This window comes from Coregonus clupeaformis, chromosome 18 (genome assembly GCF_020615455.1).
Source record: "Coregonus clupeaformis isolate EN_2021a chromosome 18, ASM2061545v1, whole genome shotgun sequence".
Lineage (NCBI taxonomy): Eukaryota > Metazoa > Chordata > Actinopteri > Salmoniformes > Salmonidae > Coregonus > Coregonus clupeaformis.
Window position 1 is genome coordinate 46,912,416 of NC_059209.1, and position 27,385 is coordinate 46,939,800.

Here is a 27,385-nt window from a genome sequence, read left to right on the forward strand (position 1 = left end):
CACACACACACACACACACACACACACACACACACACACACACACACACACACACACACACACACTCACTCACCGACACATGTGCCATCTCTGTTGGTGTAGCCTATGGGGCAGCTCTGTCTGGTGATGCGGGATACCCCATGATGCCGAGAGAGGAGGGGCCTACCCAGTGATGACACCAGCTGTGGGCGCAGTCTTGCCCTGACGCGGCTACCGTTGGAAAATACCTGTCCTCTCTCTAGACCAGCACAAGAGCGCCCATCCCCCAGTAACACAGTGCCTGGTGGGCAGAGGCACCGGAAGCTGCCTGGCACGTTACGGCACTGGTGGGCACAGGGGCTCAGCGTCTGTAGGCACTCATCAATGTCTAAAAGGCAAAACAAGACTCAGACACTACTTATTACAATATTTTATTGAACAGTAGCATATTGTTTTGTGCAGTAATACATGTCTATGCCAAAATGTGTCTTACCCAGGCATGGACGGCCCACCCCCTGGGACTGGTAACCTCTGGGGCAGACACAGCCGTACCCTCCCATGGTGTTCTGACAGATCTGGCTGTAGCGGCACAAGTGGCTTCCATCCTGGCATTCGTCCACATCTGTGAATCACAATGTTGGTAAACACAGGGCATACTGTAATGGTAGGATCAGCATTCTCACACCACAAACCTGTACCTGCATGCAACAACATTCAAAGTAAAAGATGGCTGAAGTATAAATGGCATCATACCCATGCAGGCCCCATTCTCTCCCATTCTCATGCCAGCTGGGCAGCTGTCAAAACACTGGTAGCCTCCCTCTGTGTTGCGGCACTGCTGGTGAGCTGGGCACACATTCCGGCTGCACTCATTGATGTCTGTATACAAACAAACATAAAGGGTTAGATATTCCACAAGTTAACTCACTGCTTCCATATGATACTGGTATGAAAGATTTGATTCTGTTTAAAATATCATCAGTGAGTCACAGGTGCCACTGACCCAGACAGCGCTGGCCAGAGAGCTGGTAGCCAGGGTTGCAGGCACAGCGGAAGGAGCCCAGGGTGTTCAGACACTGCTGCTGGCACGGGGAGAGAGACGACTCCTGGCACTCATCCACATCTTAAACCCACACCACAGGTCAAACTCTGTTACTAATACACCTTATTATTATCACCCTATTATAGGATGGTCTAGAATGTATTCCATTCAGTTGATGAATGGCTGAAAGAAAATCCCCCTCAAAAACATTTATTTGTTGTGAATAGACTTGCCTTCACAGCTGGTTCCCATGGCGCTGGGCTTGAACCCTGGGCCACATTTAGCCTGGCAGCGGTATGTGCCAACCGTGTTCACACACTGCTGGTTGTAGTGGCACTTGTGGGAGCCCTGGGCACATTCATCAATATCTGTAGAGAGATATCATACCAAATGTGAGGTCAAACACAAGAACACTGTCTACAATACAGTAGTAGGATGTATACTTTCACAGCGATAATATCAGTCCAGATAATCTCGAAACTCCGGAACCAAATAGTGCGTGTGCTAGCTAACTGATTCTGTTTACATTAAAAAAATTTAACAACTTTCACAATAGATTACCTTCTGAATTTTGAATGGCGCCGGAGAAGATGGCTGCCGTTTTACAGCCCTCTAACCAATTGTACTATTATGTGTGTTTTTCCGTGCATATTTGTAATTTGTAATCACTGTACATGTTTCTGCCATCGTCTCTTATAACCAAAAAGAGCTTCAGGATATCAGGACAGCGATTACTCATATCGTATTGGACGAAGATTTTGTCGGACGCGAAGGATATCCTACAGACACCCGACAAGGCCCAAATCCCCGTCATTCGCATGAGAAAGAGACGGAGATATCGTGGACGTAGGTCGGGGTGCCTTGTAAGGATCCAACGGCGAGCGAGTAAACTGCCTCTTCCATCAATCATATTAGCCAATGTTCAATCATTTGAGAATAAATTAGATGACCTAAGATTACGGTTATCCTACCAACGGGACATTAAAAACTGTAATATCTTATGTTTCACCGAGTCGTGGCTGAACGACGACATGGACAACATACAGCTGGCGGGCTATACGCTAAATCGGCAGGATAGAACGGCTGACTCCGGTAAGACAAGGGGTGGCGGTCTGTGTATATTTGTAAACAACAGCTGGTGCACAAAATCAAATACTAAGGAAGTCTCAAGGTTTTGCTCGCCTGAGGTAGAGTATCTTATGATAAGCTGTAGACCACACTATTTACCAAGAGAGTTTTCATCTATATTTTTCATAGCTGTCTATTTACCACCACAAACCTATGCTGGCATTAAGATTGCACTGAATGAGCTGTATAAGGCCATAAGTAAACAGGAAAACGCTCATCCAGAGGCAGCGCTCCTAGTGGCCGGGGACTTTAATGCAGGGAAACTTAAATCCGTTCTACCTAATTTCTACCAGCATGTTAAATGTGCAACCTGAGGAAAAAAAACTCTAGACCACCTTTACTCCACACACAGAGATGCATACAAAGCTCTCCCTCGCCCTCCATTTGGCAAATCTGACCATAACTCTATCCTCCTGATTCCTGCTTATAAGCAAAAACTAAAGCAGGAAGCACCAGTGACTCGGATAATAAAAAAGTGGTCAGATGACACAGATGCTAAGCTACAGGACTGTTTTGCTAGCACAAACTGGAACATGTTCCGGGATTCTTCAGATAGCATTGAGGAGTACACCACATCAGTCACTGGCTTCATCAATAAGTGCATCGATGACGTCGTCCCACAGTGACCGTACGTACATACCCCAACCAGAAGCCATGGATTACAGGAAACATCCGCACTGAGCTAAAGGGTAGAGCTGCCGCTTTCAAGGAGCGGGACTCTAACCCAGACGCTTATAAGAAATCCCGCTATGCCCTCCGACAAACCATCAAACAGGCAAAGAGTCAATACAGGACTAAGATTGAATCATACTACACCGGCTCTGACGCTTGTCGGATGTGGCAGGGCTTGAAAAATATTACAGACTACAAAGGGAAGCACAGCCGCGAGCTGCCCAGTGACACAAGACTTCCAGACGAGCTAAATCACTTCTATGCTCGCTTCGAGGCAAGCAACCCTGAAGCATGCATAAGAGCACCAGCTGTTCCAGATGACTATGTGATCACACTCTCCGTAGCCAATGTGAGTAAGGCTTTTAAGCAGGTCAACATTCACAAGGCCGCAGGGCCAGACAGATTACCAGGGCGTGTACTCCGAGCATGTGCTGACCAACTGGCAAGTGTCTTCACTGACATTTTCAACATGTCCCTGACTGAGTCTGTAATACCAACATGTTTCAAGCAGACCACCATAGTCCCCGTACCCAAGGACACTAAGATAACCTGCCTAAATGAAAGTATGAAAAATGTATGCACTCACTAACTGTAAGTCGCTCTGGATAAGAGTGTCAGCTAAATGACTCAAATGTAAAATTAAAAAATTTAAATGACTACCGACCCGTAGCACTGACGTCTGTAGCCATGAAGTGCTTTGAAAGGCTGGTCATGGCTCACATCAACACCATTATCCCAGAAACCCTAGATGTCATAAATGCTGTAGGTGGGTGTAGTGGTGGAATCAAGCGCAGGACACCGAAGTATAGTCCAAAAGACTTTAGTGGAATATCCAACAAGGAAAACAGAACAAACTTGCCCGAAGGCGAAACTACGCACGTAGGCAACAAACAAAAGGTGCACTACACAGGTGCGTAAAACGCTCCAACACAGTGGAGTAAAGCTCAACCGAGCGAATAAGGAAATCGACAAGCAAACATACGACAGGAACAATCACACACAAACACAGACACACCCAACGAGACTTAAATAGAACACTAATGAGGACTAACTAGACACAGGTGTACAACATCAAGACCAAACCAAACGAACATGAAACATAGATCGGTGGCAGCTAGTACTCCGGGGACGACGACCGCCGATGCCTGCCCGAACCAGGAGGAGGAGCAGCCTCGGCCGAAACCGTGACACTAGACCCACTCCAAATTGCATACCGCCCCAACAGATCCACAGATGATGCAATCTCTATTGCACTCCACACTGCCCTTTCCCACCTTGACAAGAGGAACACCTACGTGAGAATGCTATTCATTGACTACAGCTCAGCATTCAACACCATAGTGCCCTCAAAGCTCATCACTAAGCTAAGGATCCTGGGACTAAACACCTCCCTCTGCAACTGGATCCTGGACTTCCTGACGGGCCGCCCCCAGGTGGTAAGGGTAGGTAACAACACATCTGCCACACTGATCCTCAACACGGGGGCCCCTCAGGGGTGCATGCTCAGTCCCCTCCTGAACTCCCTGTTCACCCATGACTGCATGGTCAGGCACGACTCCAACACCATCATTAAGTTTGCCGACAACAGTGGTAGGCCTGATCACCGACAAAGAATGAGACAGCCTATAGGGAGGAGGTCAGAGACCTGGCCGTGTGGTGCCAGGATAACAACCTCTCCCTCAACGTGACCAAGACAAAGGAGATGATTGTGGACTACAGGAAAAAAAAAGAGGAATGAGCATGCCCCCATTCTCATCGACGGGGCTGTAGTGGAACAGGTTGAGAGCTTCAAGTTCCTTGGTGTCCACATCACCAACAAACTCATGGTCCAAACACACCAAGACAGTCGTTAAGAGGGCACGACAAAGCCTATTCCCCCTCAGGAGACTGAAAAGATTTGGCATGGGTCCTCAGATCCTCAACAAATTCTACAGCTGCACCATCGAGAGCATCCTGACTTTTTGCATCACCGCCTGGTATGGAAACTGCTCGGCCTCCGACCGCAAGGCACTACAGAGGGTAGTGCGTACGGCCCAGTACATCACTGGGGCCAAGTTTCCTGCCATCCAGGACCTCTATACCAGGCGGTGTCAGAGGAAGGCCCTCAAACTAACTGTAAGTCGCTCTGGATAAGAGCGTCTGCTAAATGACTAAAATGTAAATGTAAAATGTAAATGTAAAATTGTCAAAGACTCCAGCCACCCTAGTCATAGACTGTTCTCTCTGCTACCGCATGGCAAGCAGTACCAAAGTGCCAAGTCTAGGTCCATAAGACTCAACAGCTTCTACCCCCAAGCCATAAGACTCCTGAACAGCTAATCATGGCTACCCGGACTATTTGCACTTTAACCCCACCCCCACCCCCACCCCATCCTTTTACGCTGCTGCTACTCTGTTAATTATTTATGCATAGTCACTTTAACTCTACCCACATGTACATATTACCTCAACTACCTCAACTAGCCGGTGCCCCCGCACATTGACTCTGCACCGGTACCCCCCTGTATATATAGCCTCCCTACTGTTATTTTATTTTACTTCTGCTCTTTTTTTCTCAACACTTTTTTGTTGTTGTTTTATTTTACTTTTTTATAAAAAAAATAATGCATTGTTGGTTAAGGGCTGTAAGTAAGCATTTCACTGTAATGTCTACACCTGTTGTATTCGGCGCATGTGGCCAATAACATTTGATTTGATTTGATTAAGTACAGCATACAAATCACCATGATACCAGATCCCTTTACAGACAAATCACTTACTGTAATGTTGTATCTAATTAGGAGATATAGTATACTGTATAACGGTGTGATAAAGTGTGCAGCATTCAGTTAGTGTCACGCCCTGGCTCTGGGGACTCTTAAATGTTGAGCCAGGGTGTGGATTTTCATTGTTTAGTTTTCTATGTTTTTGTTCTAGATCGTGTTGATCTATGTTGGCCAGGGTGGTTCCCAATCAGAGACAGCTGTAGCTCGTTGTCTCTGATTGGGGACCATACTTAGGCAGCCTGTTGGCACCAGTTAGTTTGTGGGATCTTGATCCGTAAAGGTTTGGTGTGTGTAACCTCAGGAATTCACGTATCGTTTCGTTTTGTTGTTTTGTTCGTGTGTGAAGTACTAATTAAAGATGTACGCTTATCACGCTGCGCCTTGGTTCCACGAGTCATCAGTCAACGTTCGTGACAGAAGATCCCACCTAAAGAGGACCAAGCAGCGTGTCCAGGAACAGACAGCCTGGACTTGGGAGGAGATCCTGGACGGGAAGGGATCCTGGACTTGGGAAGAGATTCAGGCCGGAATGGATCGCCGTCCTTGGGAGGAGACTGTGGAGGCGCGCTACAGAGAGGAGCAGCGGCCGAGGAGGAAGCCCGATAGACAGCCCCAAGAACATTTTGGGGGGGGGGGGCTAAAAGGGTGGTTGGCGGAGCCTAGAGTTAGAGCAGAGCCAACTCCCCGTACTCAGGCTAGGAAGCGTGAGACTGGGCAGGCTCCGTGTTATGCGGTGCTAGCACCACGCACGTGTCGTGCTAAGATGGGCATGCAGCCAGGACGGAGTGTGCCGGCTCAACGCTCGTGGCCTCCAGTACGCCTCCTCGGTCCCTAATATCCTGCGCCAGTGCCACGTGCTGTAGCGCCAGTACGAGTGCACAGCCCTGTACGTCCTGTGCTGATGCCTCACACATATTGTGTGGAAAAAGGCATTCAGCCAGGATGGGTTGTGTCAGCTCTCCGCTCCAGACCTCCAGTCCGCCTCCACAGTCCGGCCCGGCCCGTTCCGGCTCCCCGCACCAAGCCAGTGGTGCGTGTTCCCAGTCCAGCCCGGCCTGTTCCTTCTTCCCGCACCAAGCCAGTGGTGTGTGTTCCCAGTCCAGCCCGGCCTGTTCCTGCTCCCCGCACCAAGCCAGTGGTGCGTGTTCACAGTCCGGTCCGGCCCGTTCCTGCTCCCTCACCAAGCCAGTGGTGCGCGTCGTCAGCCCGGTCCGGGCCGTTCCTGCTCCCCGCGCCAAGCCAGTGGTGCGTGTGTCCAGCCTGGTCCGGCACCGGTCAGCTGCTCCACTCCGGAGTCAGAGCAATCCGCTCCACCGGTGTCCAGTCCAGCTCCGGCCAGCGGCTCCAGTCCGGAGCCGGTAAGGTTTGGTCCACCGTCGTCGGGTCCAGCTCCAGTCAGCGGGGCCAGACCAGACCAGGGGCGCAACGGGGAGGTGGAGAAAAGGTGGTGGTCACGCCCGGAGCCGGATCCGCCTCCGAGGCGGAATGCCCACCCGGCCCCTACCCTCTTGTGTTTGTGTGGCGCGGTCGCAGTCCGCGCCTTTGGGGGGTACTGTCACGCCCTGGCTCTGGGGACTCTTAAATGTTGAGCCAGGGTGTGGATTTTCATTGTTTAGTTTTCTATGTTTTTGTTCTAGATCGTGTTGATCTATGTTGGCCAGGGTGGTTCCCAATCAGAGACAGCTGTAGCTCGTTGTCTCTGATTAGGGACCATACTTAGGCAGCCTGTTGGCACCAGTTAGTTTGTGGGATCTTGATCCGTAAAGGTTTGGTGTGTGTAACCTCAGGACTTCACGTATCGTTTCGTTTTGTTGTTTTGTTCGTGTGTTAAGTACTAATTAAAGATGTACGCTTATCACGCTGCGCCTTGGTTCCACGAGTCATCAGTCAACGTTCGTGACAGTTAGAGTGTTTTCCGTGGCTGACCTTGGCATGTGTTGGTCTCTGGGGAGATGGTGAAGCCGGAGGGACAGGCACAGGAGAAGCCACCCATCACATTGTTGCAGGAATGAGAGCAAGGCGACTCGGCAGCACATTCATCCTCATCTAAGCATTCAGATACAGTTTATAAAGATCATATACATTAATGAGTTAATTGAGTTGTAAAATAGAAAATAATATTGGTCGATCCAACAAAGAAATTGAAGGAGGAAAAAGTATACAAAACGCACCAGTACAGTAAGAGGCTGTATCCAGGACAAAACCTTTCAGGACAAAACCTTTCGGGCACGTTTCTCCATCCCCATCTAAAGACAGGAGCACATTCAATCCATGAGCAGATTATGCTACTGTATCACAACTTTAAACAATGAAAATGACATCTTACAAATGAATGTGTTTGCTACAGTACATCAGTTAAAAGTCATGTGTCTGACTGACTGTCTGTTAGTCTGTATTGTGTAAGTCTGACTTGTGGTAATCTGTCTTGTATTTTCACTGACCTGGTAGGAGTAGGGAGGCTGTGATCTGGAAGTCCAGACTGAGAGTGAACATGCTGTAGACGCCACTCATATGGGACACCTTGAGGAGCTGCAGCAGTGGCCCCTGGCGCTCCTCTCGGCCCTCGTAGGTGATGGAGTGGTTACAGCGCAGCACCATGGGACCGCCTGCTCTCTGGTGGGCCTGGGACGACCACGAGTACAGCTGCCCTGGTCCCGTTTGCACGTACGACTCATCAAACTCCTGCAGGACACAAAGCAATCATATTAGATATTTAATTAAGAGATTCAATTAAGACTTTCATGGTTAGTAATGTTCAGGGACTTCAGCTGCCCTTAGAATGACAGTGTTAGTCATTACACACCTGCAGATTGAGATGGGATGTTGATAATGTCGGAGGAACAAAGCCATTGATAACAATATCTATTAGGAGAGTCCCCTCTGAGTCCAGACCTCTAGCTACATGCGTCAACCGAAGGATCTCCCCTGATTACAAACACAAACACAACATTCAAATACAGCTGGGATACATGATAAAACAGTCACTTGGGAGAGTTGTCTGTCATTGAAACCAGATCCTGGTCACTGTTGCCTAGGGTCTGGTTTCCGAGATTACTCTGAAGAACTGCAGTCATGGAGAACTATGCCCTCTGCTGGTTATTTTACAATGTACAGATTTAAAGGGACAATTCCGCTTCCTAGAGACAAACACTGTTGTAGGACTACATTTACAGTAGAGTAAACCTTAGTTCAGGTTATTTTACAGGATGTTATTGTATCTGTTCTTCAATGCTGACCTGTGTCAAACTCCAGCTGGGACTCCTGTCTGAACAGGCCCTGGGTCAGTGAGTAGCCGTTCCTGGCCGCTCCAGTCTGCAGCACTGTGGTCCAGTAGATGGGAGCAAACACAGACACCAACACCCGTAGCAATGGACCTGCAAAACATCAGTAGTAAGACCACACCATCTATGGAAATACCTCTGAGCAAAGTATGATAGGTCAGGATACAGCAACGATCAGTGGCTGAGTGATCTATGGAAAATAATACACCAAGTGCTTGATTATGGAAAATAACTTTACACCAAGTGCTTGATTACTGCATTTAGATGTGCTCCTGAGAGGATCCTACTGGTTACTGTAAGACATCTCTCCCACTCCCATACTCACCCACACTAGGGGGGATGTTGCCCAGGTGGGCCTGCAGGGTGCTGGTGCCCTCTTCTGTGTTCTCTGTGATGTTAGCCTCCAGGAACGACACCCCAAACTCCCTATCATTCACCATCCCTATCAGACTCCCCCTGGCCTTACGAGGGGCCTCCCCTTCAGTCAACAAACATAGAGAAAAAGAGAGAGAGAGAGCGAGGAATAAGTATTACGTTACACATTATTTAAGAGTAGCTGTAGTACTACACTTTCTATGTACACACATCATTCCATTGTTAAATTCAGCTGCATCCGTTTGGAGTGACAAGAGAACAGTTCAATCAGCCGTACCTGGACAGAGTCCAGTCTGACATCTCCTGGAGTCCATACTGGGATCGTCACATGATCGCCCCCCATTGACCGGCTCTGGATTGTTGCATAACCTGATTCGCTCCTGAACCCCTCGACCACAGGTGGTGCTGCATGGGCCCCACTCCTCCCAGTTAGAGTACCCTCCCTTAACTGTGGCAAGAGAGGGAGAGAGAGAGAGCAACCATTTAGATAATTAAATAAACAATCCATAATTACTATTGTGTGTTTTCTTATTAATTTGATCTAATGGATCTAGAGGATCTCATTTTAAGAATATTAGATGGATGTTGTGTGACTGTGTTCATGCTTTACATCACTCACTCTGTACTTTGAGAGAGATGGTCCTCTCAGCGACTCCAGCCTCACTCTCAGCGACACACTGGTACTCCCCTGCATCTTCTCTCTGACACAAATGGGGACAGATAGACATGTTAGGGCATAAACACTTTTAACACAAGCACATTATCATTGTTCGTCTGAAATATGAGGATTGATATGCTGTTTGGGACCCTCATCCTTTCACTCTTCCAAATAGCATCATGTCATTTAGTGACATTTCTCCAGTGGTAAACATATTTGCCTTACATTCCACAGAGTGCTTTTGTCATTTTTCTGTTTAAGAGGGCCAGTGCATATTTCAGATATTTAATGGAACTTTCATCCCTCATTGAGGCATTTAAAAACTGACATTTTCTAAAAGGGAATTCAAGGTTTTTCCATTAGCTTGTTTGAAATAAGTGTCATTATGACACCAGAGAGAGAGGAAGTATCACATTAGAACACTCTGTAAGAAGGGGAACCATTTGTCTTTGAGAAAGTTTTAGCTGCAGGGCGTACAATTACAGCATCAATTATGGAGTTAACAAAGTTAACAAAACAAAGTTAACAAAAGACACAGAACATAACAGTGAGAGAGCCTGGGAACATCCATCTCTGATCTCCCTCTCCCTCCCTAGCTAATACTGTTAGGTTTTTCAACTGAGCTCACTCCAATCTTAGGCCAGACTGGCACACTGCAGTTAGGTCACACAATGTACCATGACTCAGGACTGCAGATGGAGTGCAGATTGACTGCAGTCAGTGGTCCATCCTCTCGCTCTCATTTCTTGTGTAAGCCTACTCTCTTTTTGTTTTTCTAGCCATTTTTTACTCTCAATATATGAACTCTCAAATTAAACTAACACTGGATAAATAGATTTCTGAACGAGACTGATAAGAGAGGTGGGACAGGTGCAGGGCTGTGTTTACCGTGATGCTGTAGATGGCCAAGGAGCCATTATGGAGGGGTTGCAGGCGAAGGGAGCGGAGAAGGGGTCTGCCATCATGGAGCCAGCGGAGGACTGGACTGGGATCTCCATGGACAGGACAGTCCAGCATGGCAGTGGCATCCTGGGCCACAGTCTGAGAGGTGTGGGCCTCTCCCTTCAACACCGGTGGTTCTAAGGAGACATGACCATAACACATCCATTACGTACAATGTACTCCTACCAAAGAATATAAAACAATACTAATACAAATAGAAACAGTCTTAAGGTCATGAGGTGTTGAAAGTGCTCACCTCTGATGCGGACAAATGAGAGTGCTCTGATGGTGCCCACACTGTTCTCTGCTAGGCACACATAGGTTCCTGCATCCCTCATGGTCACATTCTCTATTACCAAGGAGCTTCTGCCTGCCTCATCCACACTGGAACCTGAGAGAGAGAGACATGTTTGGAGTAATCAAGATGATTATTACCATTACTATATACAGTACCTATGACTACATAATATCAATCATAACAGAACATGGGGCCAGTGGAGGGCAGTGTTGTACCTGGATAGGGGCTGTTGTTAGCGGTCCAGGAGATGACAGGGTTAGGGGTGCCCTGGGCGTGGCAAGACAAGCTGAGACTTTGACCTTTGTTCATGGTCACGTCAGCAGGTAACTCCTTGAAGGCGGGTCTCATGTTGACAGACAGGCGGGTATCCTGTCTCACAGAGCCTGCTGTGTTGGTGGCCACACAGGTGAACACACCACCATCATCTGGCTACAAGGGCGAAAACGTTGATCAGATCCTTCATCTAAATCACCTTGATTATAATGCAATTTAAAATAGAAATGTATCTCTGACCTCTGTCCTCTCAATGATCAGCTCTCCTGATCGCAGCACGGTGAATTTGCCAGGGAGGCTGGGAACAATGTTACCATCCTTCTTCCATGACACCCTGGGCTCTGGCATACCCTGAGCCGCACAGGGCAACATGGCCTGGAAGCCCTGGATGACGGACAACTCCGGCTGACCAACAGGAATCATTGGCGGGACTAGAAGAAAGACAGAGTCAGTTTATTACTGGCAGATCAGTAGCTCTGTTCCATGAGACACTGTTATTCCTAATGTCAGGTTAAATCAAGGTTAAACCTAAGCATCATATTGACCTCATATCACACTCACTCATTATGACAAGCCTCATGTCATGGCTGGCCCTGCCAGCAAGGTTTTTGGCTGAGCACGTGTACAGGCCAGCATCACTGCGTTGTGTGGCCGCGATCCTCAGGGTGCCGTTGGCAAAGAGCTGTATGTGTGCTCCCTCTGTGATGGGCCTGCGCTCCCTGTGCCAGGACACCTCCGGCTGGGGCTGTCCATCTGCCACACACTCCAGGCTCACTGGCTGTCCCAGGACTGCTGTGTACTCCACACGAGGAACTCTCAGCACTGGGGGAACTGGATCAACACCAAGACACATAGTACCTTTCACTATTGAGGCCCACACATTCAACTAAGTATCAACAAGTGCCTCCACGCTGTTTCAACAACATGTCTATGCTCTGTAGAAATATAGTGTGTTACCTTGCAATACTAGCAGTGTCCTTCCCATTGCTGTGCCAGCTTCATTCTGTGCCAGACACTGGTAGGTGCCTGCATCACCCAGAGTGACCCGAGAGAACTTCAGAGCTCCGTTTGAGAGGAGAGACAGTCTGTGACCTGTAGAGCCATAGAAGGAAGACATTGCTATTGAGAAACAGCAGACTATAACTGACTACTGTGTTATATAATGGCTTGATTTCTGATCAAGTGTCCAAAGAGGGCATTCTCACCAGCTGATATGGGAACACCCTCTCGTTGCCAGGTGATGGAGGGTCGAGGGAAACCCTGCACCTCGCAAGGCAGAACCGTCCCATGATGCAACACTACTTGTACTTCCTCTGTCATGGGCCTGATCTCAGGGGGCTCTGAGCGGGAGAGGGCAAATCCATTAACATGGTTTATCACATACAGATTGTTAAATGGTAGAATTAAGACATTAGAGAGTTCCAAAGCAAAAACATGAACCATTACTGTATAACCTCAACAACAATCCACCTGAGGACCCACCTTGCACTGTGAGAGTGATGTGTTTGTGGGACACTCCTGCAGGGTTCCGGGCAGAGCAAGTGTACCTCCCTGCATGACTGGGGGTAGCAGCTGTGATCTCCAGAACTCCTGGATCCAAACAGTACAGTAACACAACAATGAACACCAAAGAATAAACATGACAGGATCACTGACGGCAATTCAAGACTGGTCATTCAACTGAAACTTCTCTGTGTCACGGAGGCTCTCCGCACTGCTAAAGCTAATTCTCTCTCCTCTGCTCATATCCTTCTAGACCTATCCGCTGCCTTTGATACTGTGAACCATCAGATCCTCCTCTCCACCCTCTCCGAGTTGGGCATCTCCGGCGCTGCTCACTCTTGGATTGCGTCCTACCTGACAGGTCGCTCCTACCAGGAGGCGTGGCGAGAATCTGTCTCCGCACCACGTGCTCTCACCACTGGTGTCCCCCAGGGCTCAGTTCTAGGCCCTCTCCTATTCTCTCTATACACCAAGTCACTTGGCTCTGTCATATCCTCACATGGTCTCTCCTATCATTGCTACGCAGACGACACATAATTCATTTTCTCCTTTCCCCCTTCTGATAACCAGGTGGCGAATCGCATCTCTGCATGTCTGGCAGACATATCAGTGTGGATGTCGGATCACCACCTCAAGCTGAACCTCTGCAAGACGGAGCTGCTCTTCCTCCCGGGTAAGGATTGCCCGCTCCATGATCTCGCCATCACGGTTGACAACTCCATTGTGTCCTCCTCCCAGAGTGCAAAGAACCTTGGCGTGACCCTGGACAACACCCTGTCGTTCTCCGCTAACATCAAAGCGGTGACCCGATCCTGCAGGTTCATGCTCTACAACATTCGCAGAGTACGACCCTACCTTACACAGAAAGCGGCACAGGTCCTAATCCAGGCACTTGTCATCTCCCGTCTGGATTACTGCAACTCGCTGTTGGCTGGGCTCCCTGCCTTTGCCATTAAACCCCTACAACTTATCCAGAACCCCGCAGCCCGTCTGGTGTTCGACCTTCCCAAGTTCTCTCATATCACCCCACTCCTCTGCACACTCCACTGGCTTCCAGTTGAGGCTCGCATCTACTACAAGACCATGGTGCTTGCCTACAGAGCTGTGAGGGGAACGGCACCTCCTTACCTTCAGGCTCTGATCAGACCCTACACCCAAACGAGGGCACTACGTTCATCCAACTCTGGCCTGCTAGCTCCCGTACCTCTACGGAAGCACAGTTCCCGCTCAGCCCAGTCAAAGCTATTTGCTGCTCTGGCACCCCAATGGTGGAACAAGCTCCCCCACGACGCCAGGACAGCAGAGTCACTGACCACCTTCCGGAGACACTTGAAACCCTACCTCTTTAAGGAATACCTGGAATAGTATAAAGTAATCCTTCTACCCACCCCATAAAACAAAAGAAAAAAAAAGAGTTGAATGCACCAATTTGTAAGTCGCTCTGGATAAGAGTGTCTGCTAAATGATGTAAATGTAAATGTAAATGTAATGTTACCCTCTGAGCAGCAAGTGTACCTACCTGTGGGCAGAACCCGGTAACTCCCTCCCCGGGAGCCCAGCTTGGCTCCACTCTTGGTCCAGCTGACAGTGGGCTCTGGGATGCCCTGGGCATGGCATGGCAGCACCACAGGGGCCATTTTGATAGCAGTGACTGTTGTGATGTCATCTTCAATGGTTGGTGCGACTGAGGGACAGAGAGGAGAAATCTCAGTCCGTTCTGCTGTATGTGAGATGAAATGGCAGTCTACAAACGTCTGAGTAGGACCTCAAAGCAACAATACCTTGTAGGATGACCTCAATGACCCGGCGCTCCTCTCCAACCTCATTGGCTGCTGTGCATTCAAAATATCCCTCATCCTGATTGGATGGAGAGGAAATTATCAGAGATCCAGAGGAGAGTAACCTTAAAAAAAAAAAAAAAGGCAATTTTACAGGCAATACTTCAAAATGAATCCGTTTGGATTTATGTCCATTGTGTTATAATTAACACAGGAGAGGTCATTCTGTTTCATGTACCTGTATGTGCCAGGCTGCTGGTTGGGGTCTAGTGGAGTGCCGTTCCTCTTCCAGGTGACTTTAGGGGCAGGTATACCTGTGGTCTCACAGCTCAGCACGGCTCTCACCCCTGTTGTCACCGTCACATTGAAAGGACCAGGGCTGATCGAGGGACCCACTACAGGGACACAACATGGAGTCATAAGGAATGACATATAGATATGTATGGCATACAAACAAATGTGACTGTAAGGCGCTGACTATAATAGAGTGGCTGAAAATCACTCTGGATAATGTCTGCTAAATGTCCAAAATGTTAATGTAAAAATGTAAATCTACTGTGTTATGATGTGATTCTTTATTTCTTTGAGTTGTATTTACCTAACACGCGTAAGTCCATCCCACTGTGATCTGATCCGGCCTGATTGGACACGGTGCAGTAGTAGCGGCCAGTGTCACTCAGCTGAACAGCCTTTACACGCAGAGAGCCTTCAGACAGTACGGTGTACCTTGGACATACACAATCAATCAGCTAACTGGACTATCTACCCATCTAACGTCATACAGAAGGTGACAAATTCTGCTATATGTATAAAGACAGTATCCCAATAACCTCTATAGCCTAAGTTAAGTGGCTGGAACAAAAAGCAGTAAGACCTTACTTGTTGTTGTCAGGACCTACAGGAATGCCATCTTTCCTCCACATGACCGTAGGTGAGGTCTCCCCCTCTACTTCACAGGGCAGGAATGCATCCTGACTGATATGTGCAGTGACCACAGAGCTGCTCTCTCTGATGACTGGTGGCACTAAGGAAAAAATAAATAAAAAATACACATTAAAATGTATTAAGGTTTACACTGCAGATAGATTATACAGTGAGGGAAAAAAGTATTTGATCCCCTGCTGATTTTGTACGTTTGCCCACTGACAAAGAAATGATCAGTCTATAATTTTAATGGTAGGTTTATTTAACAGTGAGAGACAGAATAACAACGAAAAAATCCAGAAAAACGCATGTCAAAAATGTTATAAATTGATTTGCATTTTAATGAGGGAAATAAGTATTTGACCCCCTCTCAATCAGAAAGATTTCTGGCTCCCAGGTGTCTTTTATACAGGTAACGAGCTGAGATTAGGAGCACACTCTTAAAGGGAGTGCTCCTAATCTCAGTTTGATACCTATATAAAAGACACCTGTCCACAGAAGCAATCAATCAATCAGATTCCAAACTCTCCACCATGGCCAAGACCAAAGAGCTCTCCAAGGATGTCAGGAACAAGATTGTAGACCTACACAAAGCTGGAATGGGCTACAAGATCATCGCCAAGCAGTTTGGTGAGAAGGTGACAACAGTTGATGCGATTATTCGCAAATGGAAGAAACACAAAAGAACTGTCAATCTCCCTCGGCCTGGGGCTCCATGCAAGATTTCACTTCGTGGAGTTGCAATGATCATGAGAACGGTGAGGAATCAGCCCAGAACTACACGGGAGGATCTTGTCAATGATCTCAAGGCAGCTGGGACCATAGTCACCAAGAAAACAATTGGTAACACACTACGCCGTGAAGGACTGAAATCCTGCAGTGCCCGCAAGGTCCCCCTGCTCAAGAAAGCACATATACAGGCCCGTCTGAAGTTTGCCAATGAACATCTGAATGATTCAGAGGAGAACTGGGTGAAAGTGTTGTGGTCAGATGAGACCAAAATCGAGCTCTTTGGCATCAACTCAACTCACCGTGTTTGGAGGAGGAGGAATGCTGCTTATGACCCCAAGAACACCATCCCCACCGTCAAACATGGAGGTGGTAACATTATGCTCTGGGGGTGTTTTTCTGCTAAGGGGACAGGAAAACTTCACCGCATCAAAGGGACGATGGACGGGGCAATGTACAGTCAAATCTTGGGTGAGAACCTCCTTCCCTCAGCCAGGGCATTGAAAATGAGTCGTGGATGGGTATTCCAGCATGACAATGACCCAAAACACACGGCCAAGGCAACAAAGGAGTGGCTCAAGAAGAAGCACATTAAGGTCCTGGAGTGGCCTAGCCAGTCTCCAGACCTTAATCCCATAGAAAATCTGTGGAGGGAGGTGAAGGTTCGAGTTGCCAAACATCAGCCTCGAAACCTTAATTACTTGGAGAAGATCTGCAAAGAGGAGTGGGACAAAATCCCACAAAATCCCTCCTGAGATGTGTGCAAACCTGGTGGCCAACTACAAGAAACGTCTGACCTTTTTGGGTTTTGCCACCAAGTACTAAGTCATGTTTTGCAGAGGGGTCAAATACTTATTTCCCTCATTAAAATGCAAATCAATTTATAACATTTTTGACATGCGTTTTTCTGGATTTTTTTGTTGTTATTCTGTCTCTCACTGTTCAAATAAACCTACCATTAAAATTATAGACTGATCATGTCTTTGTCAGTGGGCAAACGTACAAAATCAGCAGGGGATCAAATACTTTTTTCCCTCACTGTATATATCACATATTATCTCATTGTTAACCTTCAGACGTATAAGTTACCAAACCCAGACTCAGGGATAGCTAACCCTGGAGATCCCTTCAAACTCCACCAAGTTAGGTAAATCTGCTTATAGCATTTTTGTGCGTCGTGGAATGTTCTCCAAAAGTCCTTAAAGTTGGTGGAGTTGGTGCCTCTAGGGCAATTCAGGCGGATGTTAGAGGTCCTTTTTACTGAAGAATGTGTTTGTTACATATGATTGTGTTTTGCTTTTCGTGTTTGCTTTTCATGTATTGTGTAATTGATGTGTATATAGATATGTATAATGTAATTCTTGTTTATTGATGTGTTATTTATTGATGTGTTTGACAAGATGTTATTGTTAATAAGAAATTGTTCTTAATTAACTTAGTGGTGTGAATCAAGGTAAAAATATAGAGTATATATTAATGTATGTATATACACTACATGTCAAAAGTTTTAGAAGACCTACTCATTCAAGAGTTTTTCTTTATTTATACTATTTTCTACATTGTAGAATAATAGTGAAGACATCAAAACTATGAAATAACACATATGGAATCATGTAGTAGCTTTTTTGGTTACTATATGTGCTACTTCATAGTTTTGATGTTTTCACTATTATTCCTCAATGTAGAAAATAGTACAAATGAAGAAAAACTCTTGAATGAGTAGGTGTGTCCAAACTTTTGACTGGTACTGTATATGTATATATACAGTTGAAGTCGGAAGTTTACATACACTAGCCAAATACATTTAAACTCAGTTTTTCACAATTCCTGACATTTAATCCTAGTGAACATTCCCTGTCATAGGTCATTTAGGATCACCACTTTATTTTAAGAATGACAAATGTCAGAATAATAGTAGAGAGAATGATTTATTTCAGCTTTTATCTCTTTCATAACATTCCCAGTGGGTCAGAAGTTTACATACACTCAATTAGTATTTGGTAGCATTGCCTTTAAATTGCTTAACTTGGGTCAAACATTTCGGGTAGCCTTCCACAAGCTTCTTACAATAAGTTGGGTGAATTTTGGCCCATTCCTCCCGACAGAGCTGGTGTAACTGAGTCAGGTTTGTAGGCCTCCTTGCTTGCACATGCTTCTTCAGTTCTGCCCACAAATGTTCTATAGGTTTGAGGTCAGGGCTTTGTGATGGCCACTCCAATACCTTGACTTTGTTGTCCTTAAGCCATTTTGCCACAACTTTGGAAGTATGCTTGGGGTCATTGTCCATTTGGAAGACCAATTTGCGACCAAGCTTTAACTTCCTGACTGATGTCTTGAGATGTTGCTTCAATATTTCCACATAATTTTCCTTCCTCATGATGCCATCTATTTTGTGAAGTGCACCAGGCACTCCTGCAACAAAGCACCCCCACAGCATGATGCTGCCACCCCCGTGCTTCACGGTTGGGATGGTGTTCTTCGGCTTGCAAGCAACCCCCTTTTTCCTCCAAACATAACGATGGTCATTATGGCCAAACAGTTATATTTTTGTTTCATCAGACCAGAGGACATTTCTCAAAAAAGTAAAATCTTTGCCCCATGTGCAGTTGCAAACCGTAGTCTGGCTTTTTTATGGCGGTTTTGGAGCAGTGGCTTCTTGCTGAGCAGCTTTTCAGGTTATGTCGATATAGGACTCGTTTTACTGTGGATAAAGATACTTTTGTACCTGTTTCCTCCAGCATCTTCACAAGATCCTTTGCTGTTGTTCTGGGATTGATTTGCACTTTTCGCACCAAAGTACATTCATCTCTAGGAGACAGAACGCGTCTCCTTCCTGAGTAGTATGACAGCTGCGTGGTCTCATGGTGTTTATACTTGCGTACTATTGTTTGTACAGATGAACGTGGTACCTTCAGGCGTTTGGAAATTGCTCCCAAGGATGACCCAGACTTGTGGAGGTCTACAATTCTTTTTCTGAGGTCTTGGCTGATTTCTTTTGATTTTCCCATGATGTCAAGCAAAGAGGCACTGAGTTTGAAGGTAGGCCTTGAAATACATCCACAGGTACACCTCCAATTGACTCAAATTATGTCAATTAGCCTTTCAGAAGCTTCTAAAGCCTTGACATCAGTCAACTTAGTGTATGTAAACTTCTGATCCACTGGAATTGTGATACAGTGAATGATAAGTGAAATAATCTGTCTGTAAACAACTGTTGGAAAATTACTTGTGTCATGCATGTAGATGTCCTAACCAACTTGCCAAAACTATAGTTTGTTAACAAGAAATGTGTGGAGTGGTTGAAAAATTAGTTCTAATGTCTCCAACCTAGGTGTATGTAAACTTCCGACTTCAACTGTATATACTACATGACAAAAAGTATATGGAAACCTGCTCGTCGAACATCTCATTCCAATTCATCCAAAAGGTGTTCGATGTGGTTGAGGTCAGGGCTCTGTGCAGACCAGCAAAATTCTTCCACACCAATCTCAACAAACCATTTCTGTATGGATCTCACTTTGTGCGCAGGGGCATTGTAAAGGGCCTTCCCCAAACTGTTGCCATTAGATGGAAGCACAGAATCATCTAGAATTTAATTGTATGCTGTAGCGTTAAGATTTTCATTCACTGGAACTAAGGAGCCTGAACCATGAAAAACAGCCCCAGACTATTATTCCTCCTCCACCGAACTTTACAGTTGGCACTATGCATTAGGCCAGGTAGCATTCTCCTGGCATCCGCCGAACCAGATTCATCCGTCGGACTGCCAAATGGTGAAGCGTGATTCATCACTCCAGAGAACGTGTTTCCACTCCTCCAGAGTCCAATGGCGGCGAGCTTTACACCACTGCAGCCGATGATTGGCATTGCGCATGGTGATCTTAGGCTTGTGTGCGGCTGCTTGGCCATGGAAACCCATTTCTTGAAGCTCCCGACAAACAGTTATTGTGCTGATGTTACTTCCAGAGGAAGTTTGGAACTCTGTAGTGAGTGTTACAACCGAGGACAGACGATTTTTACGTGCTACGCACTTCAGCACTCGAAGGTCCCGTTCTGTGCGCTTGTGTGGCCTACCACTTCGCGGCTGAGCCTTTGTTGCTCCTAGATGTTTTCACTTCACAGTAACAGCACTTCCAGTTGACCGGGACAGCTCTAGCAGGGCAGACATTTGACGAACTGACTTGTTGAAAGATGATGGTGCCACGTTAAAAGTCACTGAGCTCTTCAGTAAGGCCATTCTACTGCCAATGTTTGTCTATGGAGATTGCATGTATATACAGTACCAGTCAAATGTTTGGACACACCTACTCATTAAAGGGTTTTTCTTTATTTGTACTATTTTCTACATTGTAGAATAATAGTGAAGACTTCAAAACTATGAAATAACACATATGGAATCATGTATTAACCAAGAAAGTGTTAAACAAATACAAATGTATTTTATATTTGAGATTCTTCAAATAGCCACCCTTTGCCTTGATGACAGCTTTGCACACTCTTGGCATTCTCTCAACCAGCTTCCCCTGGAATGCTTTTCCAACAGTCTTGAAGGAGTTCCCACCCATGCTGGGCACTTGTTGGCTGCTTTTCCTTCACTCTGCGGTCCGACTCATCCCAAACCATCTCAATTGGGTTGAGGTCGGGGGATTGTGGAGGCCAGGTCATCTGATGCAGCACTCCATCACTCTCCTTCTTGGTCAAATAGCCCTTACACAGCCTGGAGGTGTGTTGGGTCATTGTCCTGTTGAAAAACAAATGATAGTCCCACTAAGCCCAAACCAGAATGCTGTGTTAGCCATGCTGTTTAAGTGTGCCTTGAATTCTAAATAAATCACAGACAGTGTCACCAGCAAAGCACCCCCACACCATAACACCTCCTCCTCCATGCTTTACGGTGGGAACCACACATGCTGAGATCATCAGTTCACCCACACCGCGTCTCACAAAGACACGCGGTTGGAACCAAAAACCTCCAATTTCGACTCCAGACCAAAGGACAAATTTCCACTGGTCTAATGTCCATTGCTCATGTTTCTTGGCCCAAGCAGATCTCTTCTTCTTATTGGTGTCCTTTAGTAGTGGTTTCTTTGCAGCAATTCGACCATGAAGGCCTGATTCACACAGTCCCCTCTGAACAGTTGATGTTGAGATGTGTCTGTTACTTGAACTGTGTGAAGCATTTCTTTTGGCTGCAATTTCTGAGGCTGATAACTCTAATGAACTTATCCTCTGCAGCAGAGGTAACTCTGGGTCTTCCATTCCTGCGGCGGTCCTCATGAGAGTCAATTCTTTAAATGTTCCGTATTGACTGACCTTCATGACTTAAAGAAATGATGGACTGTCGTTTCTCTTTGCTTATTTGAGCTGTCCTTGCCTTAATATGGACTTGGTCTTTTACCAAATAGGGCTATCTTCTGTATACCCCCACTACCTTGCCACAACACAACTGATTGGCTCAAACGCATTAAGAAATAAATAAATTCCACAAATTAACTTTTAAGAAGGCACACCTGTTAATTGAAATGCATTCCAGGTGACTACCTCATGAAGCTGGTTGAGAGAATGCCAAGAGTGTGCAATGCTATCATCAAGGCAAAGGGTGGCTATTTGAAGAATCTCAAATATAAAATATATTTTTATTTGTTTAACACTTTTTTGGTTACTAGATGATTCCATATGTGTTATTTCATAGTTTTGATGTCTTCACTATTATTCTACAATGTAAAAAAAAGTATAGAATAAAGAAAAACCCTTGAAAAACCCTTGAATGAGTAGTTGTGTCCAAACTTTTGACTGGTAGTGTATATCTATATATATTATACTGAACAAAAATATAAACGCAACATGTAAAGTGTCAGTCCCATGTTTCATGAGCTGAAATAAAAGATCCCAGAAATTTTCCATAGGCACAAAAAGCTTATTTATCTCAAATGTTGTGCACAAATGTGTTTACATCCCTGTTAGTGAGCATTTCTCATTTGCCAAGATAATCCATCCACCTGGCAGGTGTGGCATACCTAAGAAGCTGATTAAACAGCATGATCATTACACAGGGGCACCTTGTGCTGGGGACAATAAAAGGCCACTCTAAAATGTGCACTTTTGTCACACAAGACAATGCCACAGATGTCTCAAGGTTTGAGGGAGCGTGCAATTGGCATGCTGACTGCAGTAATGTCCACCAGAGCTGTTGCCAGATAATTGAATGTTCATTTCTCTAACATAAGCCACCTCCAATGTCGTTTTAGAGAATTTAGCAGTACGTCCAACCGGCCTCACAACCGCAGACCACGTGTAACCAGCCCAGGACCTCCACCTCCGGCTTCTTCACCTGAGGGACCATCTGCGACCAGCCACACGGACAGCTGATGAAACTGTGGGTTTGCACAACCAAAGAATTTCTGCACAAACTGTCAGAAACCATCTCAGGGAAGCTCATCTGCATGCTCGTCGTCCTCATCAGGGTCTTGACCTGACTGTAGTTTGCCGTCGTAACCGACTTCAGTGGGCAAATGCTCACCTTCGATGGTTACTGGCATGCTGGAGAAGTGTGCTCTTCATGGATTAATCCCGGTTTCAACTGTACTGGGAAGATGGCAGACAGCGTGTATGGCGTCGTGTGGGCGAGCGGTTTGCTGATGTCAACATTGTGAACAGAGTGCCCCATGGTGCCGGTGGGTTTATGGAATGGGCAGGCATAAACTACAAACAAAGAACACAATTGCATTTTATCGATGGCAATTTAAATGCACAGAGGTACCGTGACGAGATCATGAGGCCCATTGTCGTGTCATTCATCTGACACCACCCCCTCATGTTTCAGCAAGATAATGCACAGCCACATGTTGCAAGGATCTGTACACAATTCATGAAAGCTGAAAATGTCCCAGTTCCTCCATAGCCTGCACACTCACCAGACATGTCACCCATTGAGCATGTTTGGGATGCTCTGGATCGACGTGAACGACAGCGTGTTCCAGTTCCCGCCAATATCCAGCTACTTCACACAGCCATTGAATAGGAGTGGGACAACATTCCACAGGCCACAATCAACATCCTGATCAACTCTATGTGATGGAGATATGTCATGCTACATGAGGCAAATGGTGATCATACCAGATACTGACTGGTTTTCTTAAAGGTATCTGTGACCAGTCATGTGAAATCCATAGATTAGGGCCTAATGAATTTATTTAAATTGACTGGTTTCCTTATGAACTGTAACTCAGTAAAATCCTTAAAATTGTTGCATGTTGCGTTTATATTTTTGTTCAGTGAAAATTAAATGAACTGAATGCATGATCTCAATCCTCTGTCTAACTCATCATGTTATCAACTCACAGAGGATCTCCACAGTGAAGAAGAGGCTGGTGCTTCCGGCCATGTTGGTGACCACGCAGCTGTACTGGCCACTGTCCTGAGGCCTGACGTTCTGGATCTCCAGGTACTGACCCCCGGCAAGCCTCTGGATGCGACCCCCCAGCTGGAACCAGGAGAGAACGGGAAAGAGAGGGAGACAGAAAGAGAGACAGAGTCAATAAGATTATACAACACCATATAGTGTGATTCCTGCCACCCTCTGTTTCCATGACATCCTGTCTGACCTGTAGTTTCACGTCGTCCTTGTACCACTCTATGTTAGGTGGATGGTCACTGTCAGCCTGGCACTCCATAGTCAGGTGTCCTTTGGCTGGGACTGACAACAATCTGACATCATCAGAGCCAAGAAGAGTTGGGGGAACTGGAAGAGGGAGACACAACCGTCGATAATCAGAATCAGGATTCAGTACCTTGTCATCTTTTGGCAGGACCAACAAGTACGGCTAGGATCACCTTGAACACGGACCCAGTGGTTCCTTCCATCCTCGCCCGCTGGGTTGGTAGCCAGACAGGTATAGAGACCTGCATCCTCTACCTAACAACAGAGATATCACTGGTTGTTATCTGGTGTTTCTCATAATAAAGCAATGAGGTCTGAATGTCAACTAAATGCTGTGTCATTAGGTATGTGACTCACCTGCACTTTGTTAATCCTAAGAAAGTGTCCATCCTCCTGCACTATCTCACTATCTCCCCTTAAGGGGCGCCCATCCTTGAGCCAGCTGAGGGTAGGAGGGGGAACGCCCTCGGCAGTACACTCCAGCTCCAGAGCAGTCTTCACAGCTACCATCAACTCTTCTGGAGAACTGGAGATGGAGATCTTTGGAGGCTCTGTATCGGACAAAACGACACCATTGTTAAAACACAAAATAAATACTAACATGACATCCCTTTCCTATTGCTTCAGTTAAACTTTTTATCTCTTTGTAGGTTATGTTTGGGTAAATGGAGAATGTTTGTTCTGTCTTCTCACCCAACACAGTGAGGTTGAAGCTCTTGGTGCTGCTGCCAGCCTGGTTGCTGGCCACACAGCTGTAAAGGCCTCTATCAGAGAGCCCCACATCAGGCAGCTGCAGCCGTGTCTCCTGGCCGTCCAACAGCAGGTTACGGTGCAGGGACAGGGGCTGGCCGTCCTTCAGCCAGGTCAGGGAGGGAGGAGGGACACCCCGCGCCTCACAGGTCAGCGTCACCAAGGACCCCCTCACCACTGTGACTGACTCTACAGGCTCCACACCTGGAGGCACTGACACAGAGACAGATACACAGATATCAGTACACACAGATACAGCTCCTTCAGATCAGTAGTGTATGCATCAAAAGGAGATGGGGAGTTAGTACCTTGAACCTGTACATCAAAGTTGAGCTCGGCGAGGCCAGCGCGACTGCGTGCCACACACGTATAGATCCCAGAGTCTGACAGCTGCACTGGAGAAATCCTACACACACACACACACACAGGGCAAGCTCAAACACACTTTCTAAAACATTATCCTCTTTAGTCCTTCATTAAGGCAGTTTTGTGAGAGAGAAACCAAACTTGACATTTGAGGTGTAGAATCTTACCTGAGTACAGTGTCTGCTGAGAGGAGGCGTGTACGGGGAGACAGGAGGAGGGGGCGTCCATTCCTCAGCCAGCTGATCTGAGGTGGAGGGTTGCCCGCTGCCTGGCACTCCAGTGTCACCATACTGTCCTGGGTGGTCTGCACCTCTCTGGGGGCGCTAGTCTCGCCCGAGATAGAGGGGGGTACTGAGGGGATTACAAAATTATTGTTACCTAGAATCCAGATAGCTTCTGGGAAGATCAGTACCAATTTAGTTAGGACATATTTTGATCAACAGGTAGATAAAAGACAACTGACCCAGTACAAAGAGGGTGTAGATCTTGCTCTCCTGGCCAGCAGGGCTGACAGCCAGACAGGTGTAGGTCCCCGAGTCCTCAGGCCTCAGCCTTAGAAGGGTTAGAGTGCTCCCATTAGGGGCTATGCTGTAACACAGGAGACAAACATATCAGTGAGTACTAAGAGCATAACACTGGTACACAGACCTAGGCTGGAGGCTGTGCTGTAAGCGAGACGGACTCACTCTATTTGTTGGGGGTCTGAATCTTCCAGAGTGGCTCCGTTCTTCAGCCAGCTGAGGTGGGGTGCGGGTGTCCCTGTCACTCTGCACTCCAGAGTCAGCTCATCACCTACTGGGGCACTCAGGTCAGACGACTGGCCAGAGTCCAGGATCGAGGGCGACACTGAAATAAAAGGTCAGCACTATGACTCACAGCACTGACTCATAGTGGAACAAAGGCCATGCAGAGGGTTGTGATTCTCTTACAAAATGTGATTCTCTTGGGTGTAATCTAATTTGCAATGGTGGGAGATTGTGTAGAGGACAGCCTGTAGCCTACCTTGCACTGTGAGAGTGTAATCCTTCTGGGTCTGTCCCTCCCTGTTCTTGGCCACACAGGTATAGGTCCCAGCATGAGAGAGGGTGAGAGTACCCAGCTCCAACCTGTTGCCTCGTACCGACCACTGCCACTGCAGACTGCTCTCTGGGAAGGAAATAACCACACAGAGGTCAGGCTAAACCAACAGCTGGAGGTCTCATTCATTCAATTGCATTAATACAAGTGTCAAAATGTGATCTTGTCAAAACTACATTTTTCACAGTTCATTAACAAAACTTCAGCCTCTTACCAATAGGGGTGCCATCCTTCAGCCAGGTGATGCTGGGTACTGGGACCCCTGTAGCCTCACACAACAAGGTGACATGGGAGCCCAGGTTTTGAGTGAGAGACTCATGAAGAGGCCCATCCAGGACAGGGGGAACTGAGGAGAGGAACATCATAGAGAGAATTAGATTAATTATACTGACATGCCAGTATTACCATATGTAAGAAACATATCTAATTGGAGGTTACATGGGCGGCAAGTCTCACCATGGACAGTCAAGTGGAAGGTCCTGTCCACTTGTCCAGCCACATTGGACACCTTGCAGGTGTAGATTCCACCATCAGCCATCTATGGACCATGAACCATAGTCAGCATGAAACAGAACAACAGTGACTTTGATACTTAAAACAGGGTTAATCTCATGCCCTCAGTTATCAGTGCTAACGCTTCTGAGACAATTAGAGTCCACCAACTGAAGGTGATGACAGTGTGTTTACCTGCACTCCCATGATCTCCAGTGTCTGCTGGTCCACCTTCAGTCCATTCCCAGCTGCCAGCTGCAGCCCGTTCCTGTACCATGTGACCTCAGGCTCCGGAATCCCCAGAGCCTCACAGCGCAGAGTGACAGACGAGCCAATCTGAGGGGTCACGACCTCTGTCTCAGAGTCAAGGCGGGGCTTCAGTGTGGGCAGGACTGTAAACCACAGCAGGAATAAAATATTAATTGTAAGTGCTAATCCAGATATTGTAGCAGATGAAGTGTGACACTGATGAGGGAAGCACAATACTAGAGTAGAGTTTCTCACCATAGACACTGAGCAGGATGCTCTTCTGGTCCTGGCCTGCTGAGTTGGTGGCAGTGCACACGTACTGTCCTGCATCCTCTAGTCTGGCCCGGGGCAGCTGCAGCATCTGACCTCCTACAGTACAGACAATACATAGATTACAATGCATTGTTTATGTTCAGTGATTTCGTCAGACATTTGAGTACACTG

At 46.7% G+C, this 27,385-nt stretch overlaps 1 protein-coding gene across 1 annotated transcript in view; it reads right to left on the bottom strand.

Moving 5' to 3' along the window:
- Positions 1–27,385, bottom strand: part of LOC121550655 (hemicentin-1-like) — a 90,428-nt gene that overhangs the window by 1,143 nt on the left and 61,900 nt on the right. Inside the window, 40 exon segments of the mRNA XM_045226986.1 lie at positions 74–367; positions 473–601; positions 733–858; positions 983–1,102; positions 1,255–1,389; positions 7,513–7,632; positions 7,758–7,832; positions 8,028–8,268; positions 8,390–8,511; positions 8,823–8,960; positions 9,193–9,345; positions 9,520–9,690; positions 9,862–9,943; positions 10,789–10,979; positions 11,099–11,233; positions 11,356–11,569; positions 11,654–11,844; positions 11,975–12,244; positions 12,371–12,505; positions 12,619–12,753; positions 12,896–13,003; positions 14,436–14,600; positions 14,698–14,819; positions 14,933–15,089; positions 15,293–15,420; positions 15,574–15,718; positions 23,689–23,830; positions 23,952–24,088; positions 24,181–24,262; positions 24,365–24,558; positions 24,701–24,970; positions 25,066–25,163; positions 25,291–25,474; positions 25,587–25,711; positions 25,810–25,969; positions 26,126–26,269; positions 26,415–26,546; positions 26,657–26,738; positions 26,888–27,084; positions 27,197–27,310. Of these exon segments, the coding sequence (XP_045082921.1) occupies positions 74–367; positions 473–601; positions 733–858; positions 983–1,102; positions 1,255–1,389; positions 7,513–7,632; positions 7,758–7,832; positions 8,028–8,268; positions 8,390–8,511; positions 8,823–8,960; positions 9,193–9,345; positions 9,520–9,690; positions 9,862–9,943; positions 10,789–10,979; positions 11,099–11,233; positions 11,356–11,569; positions 11,654–11,844; positions 11,975–12,244; positions 12,371–12,505; positions 12,619–12,753; positions 12,896–13,003; positions 14,436–14,600; positions 14,698–14,819; positions 14,933–15,089; positions 15,293–15,420; positions 15,574–15,718; positions 23,689–23,830; positions 23,952–24,088; positions 24,181–24,262; positions 24,365–24,558; positions 24,701–24,970; positions 25,066–25,163; positions 25,291–25,474; positions 25,587–25,711; positions 25,810–25,969; positions 26,126–26,269; positions 26,415–26,546; positions 26,657–26,738; positions 26,888–27,084; positions 27,197–27,310 (6,063 nt within the window).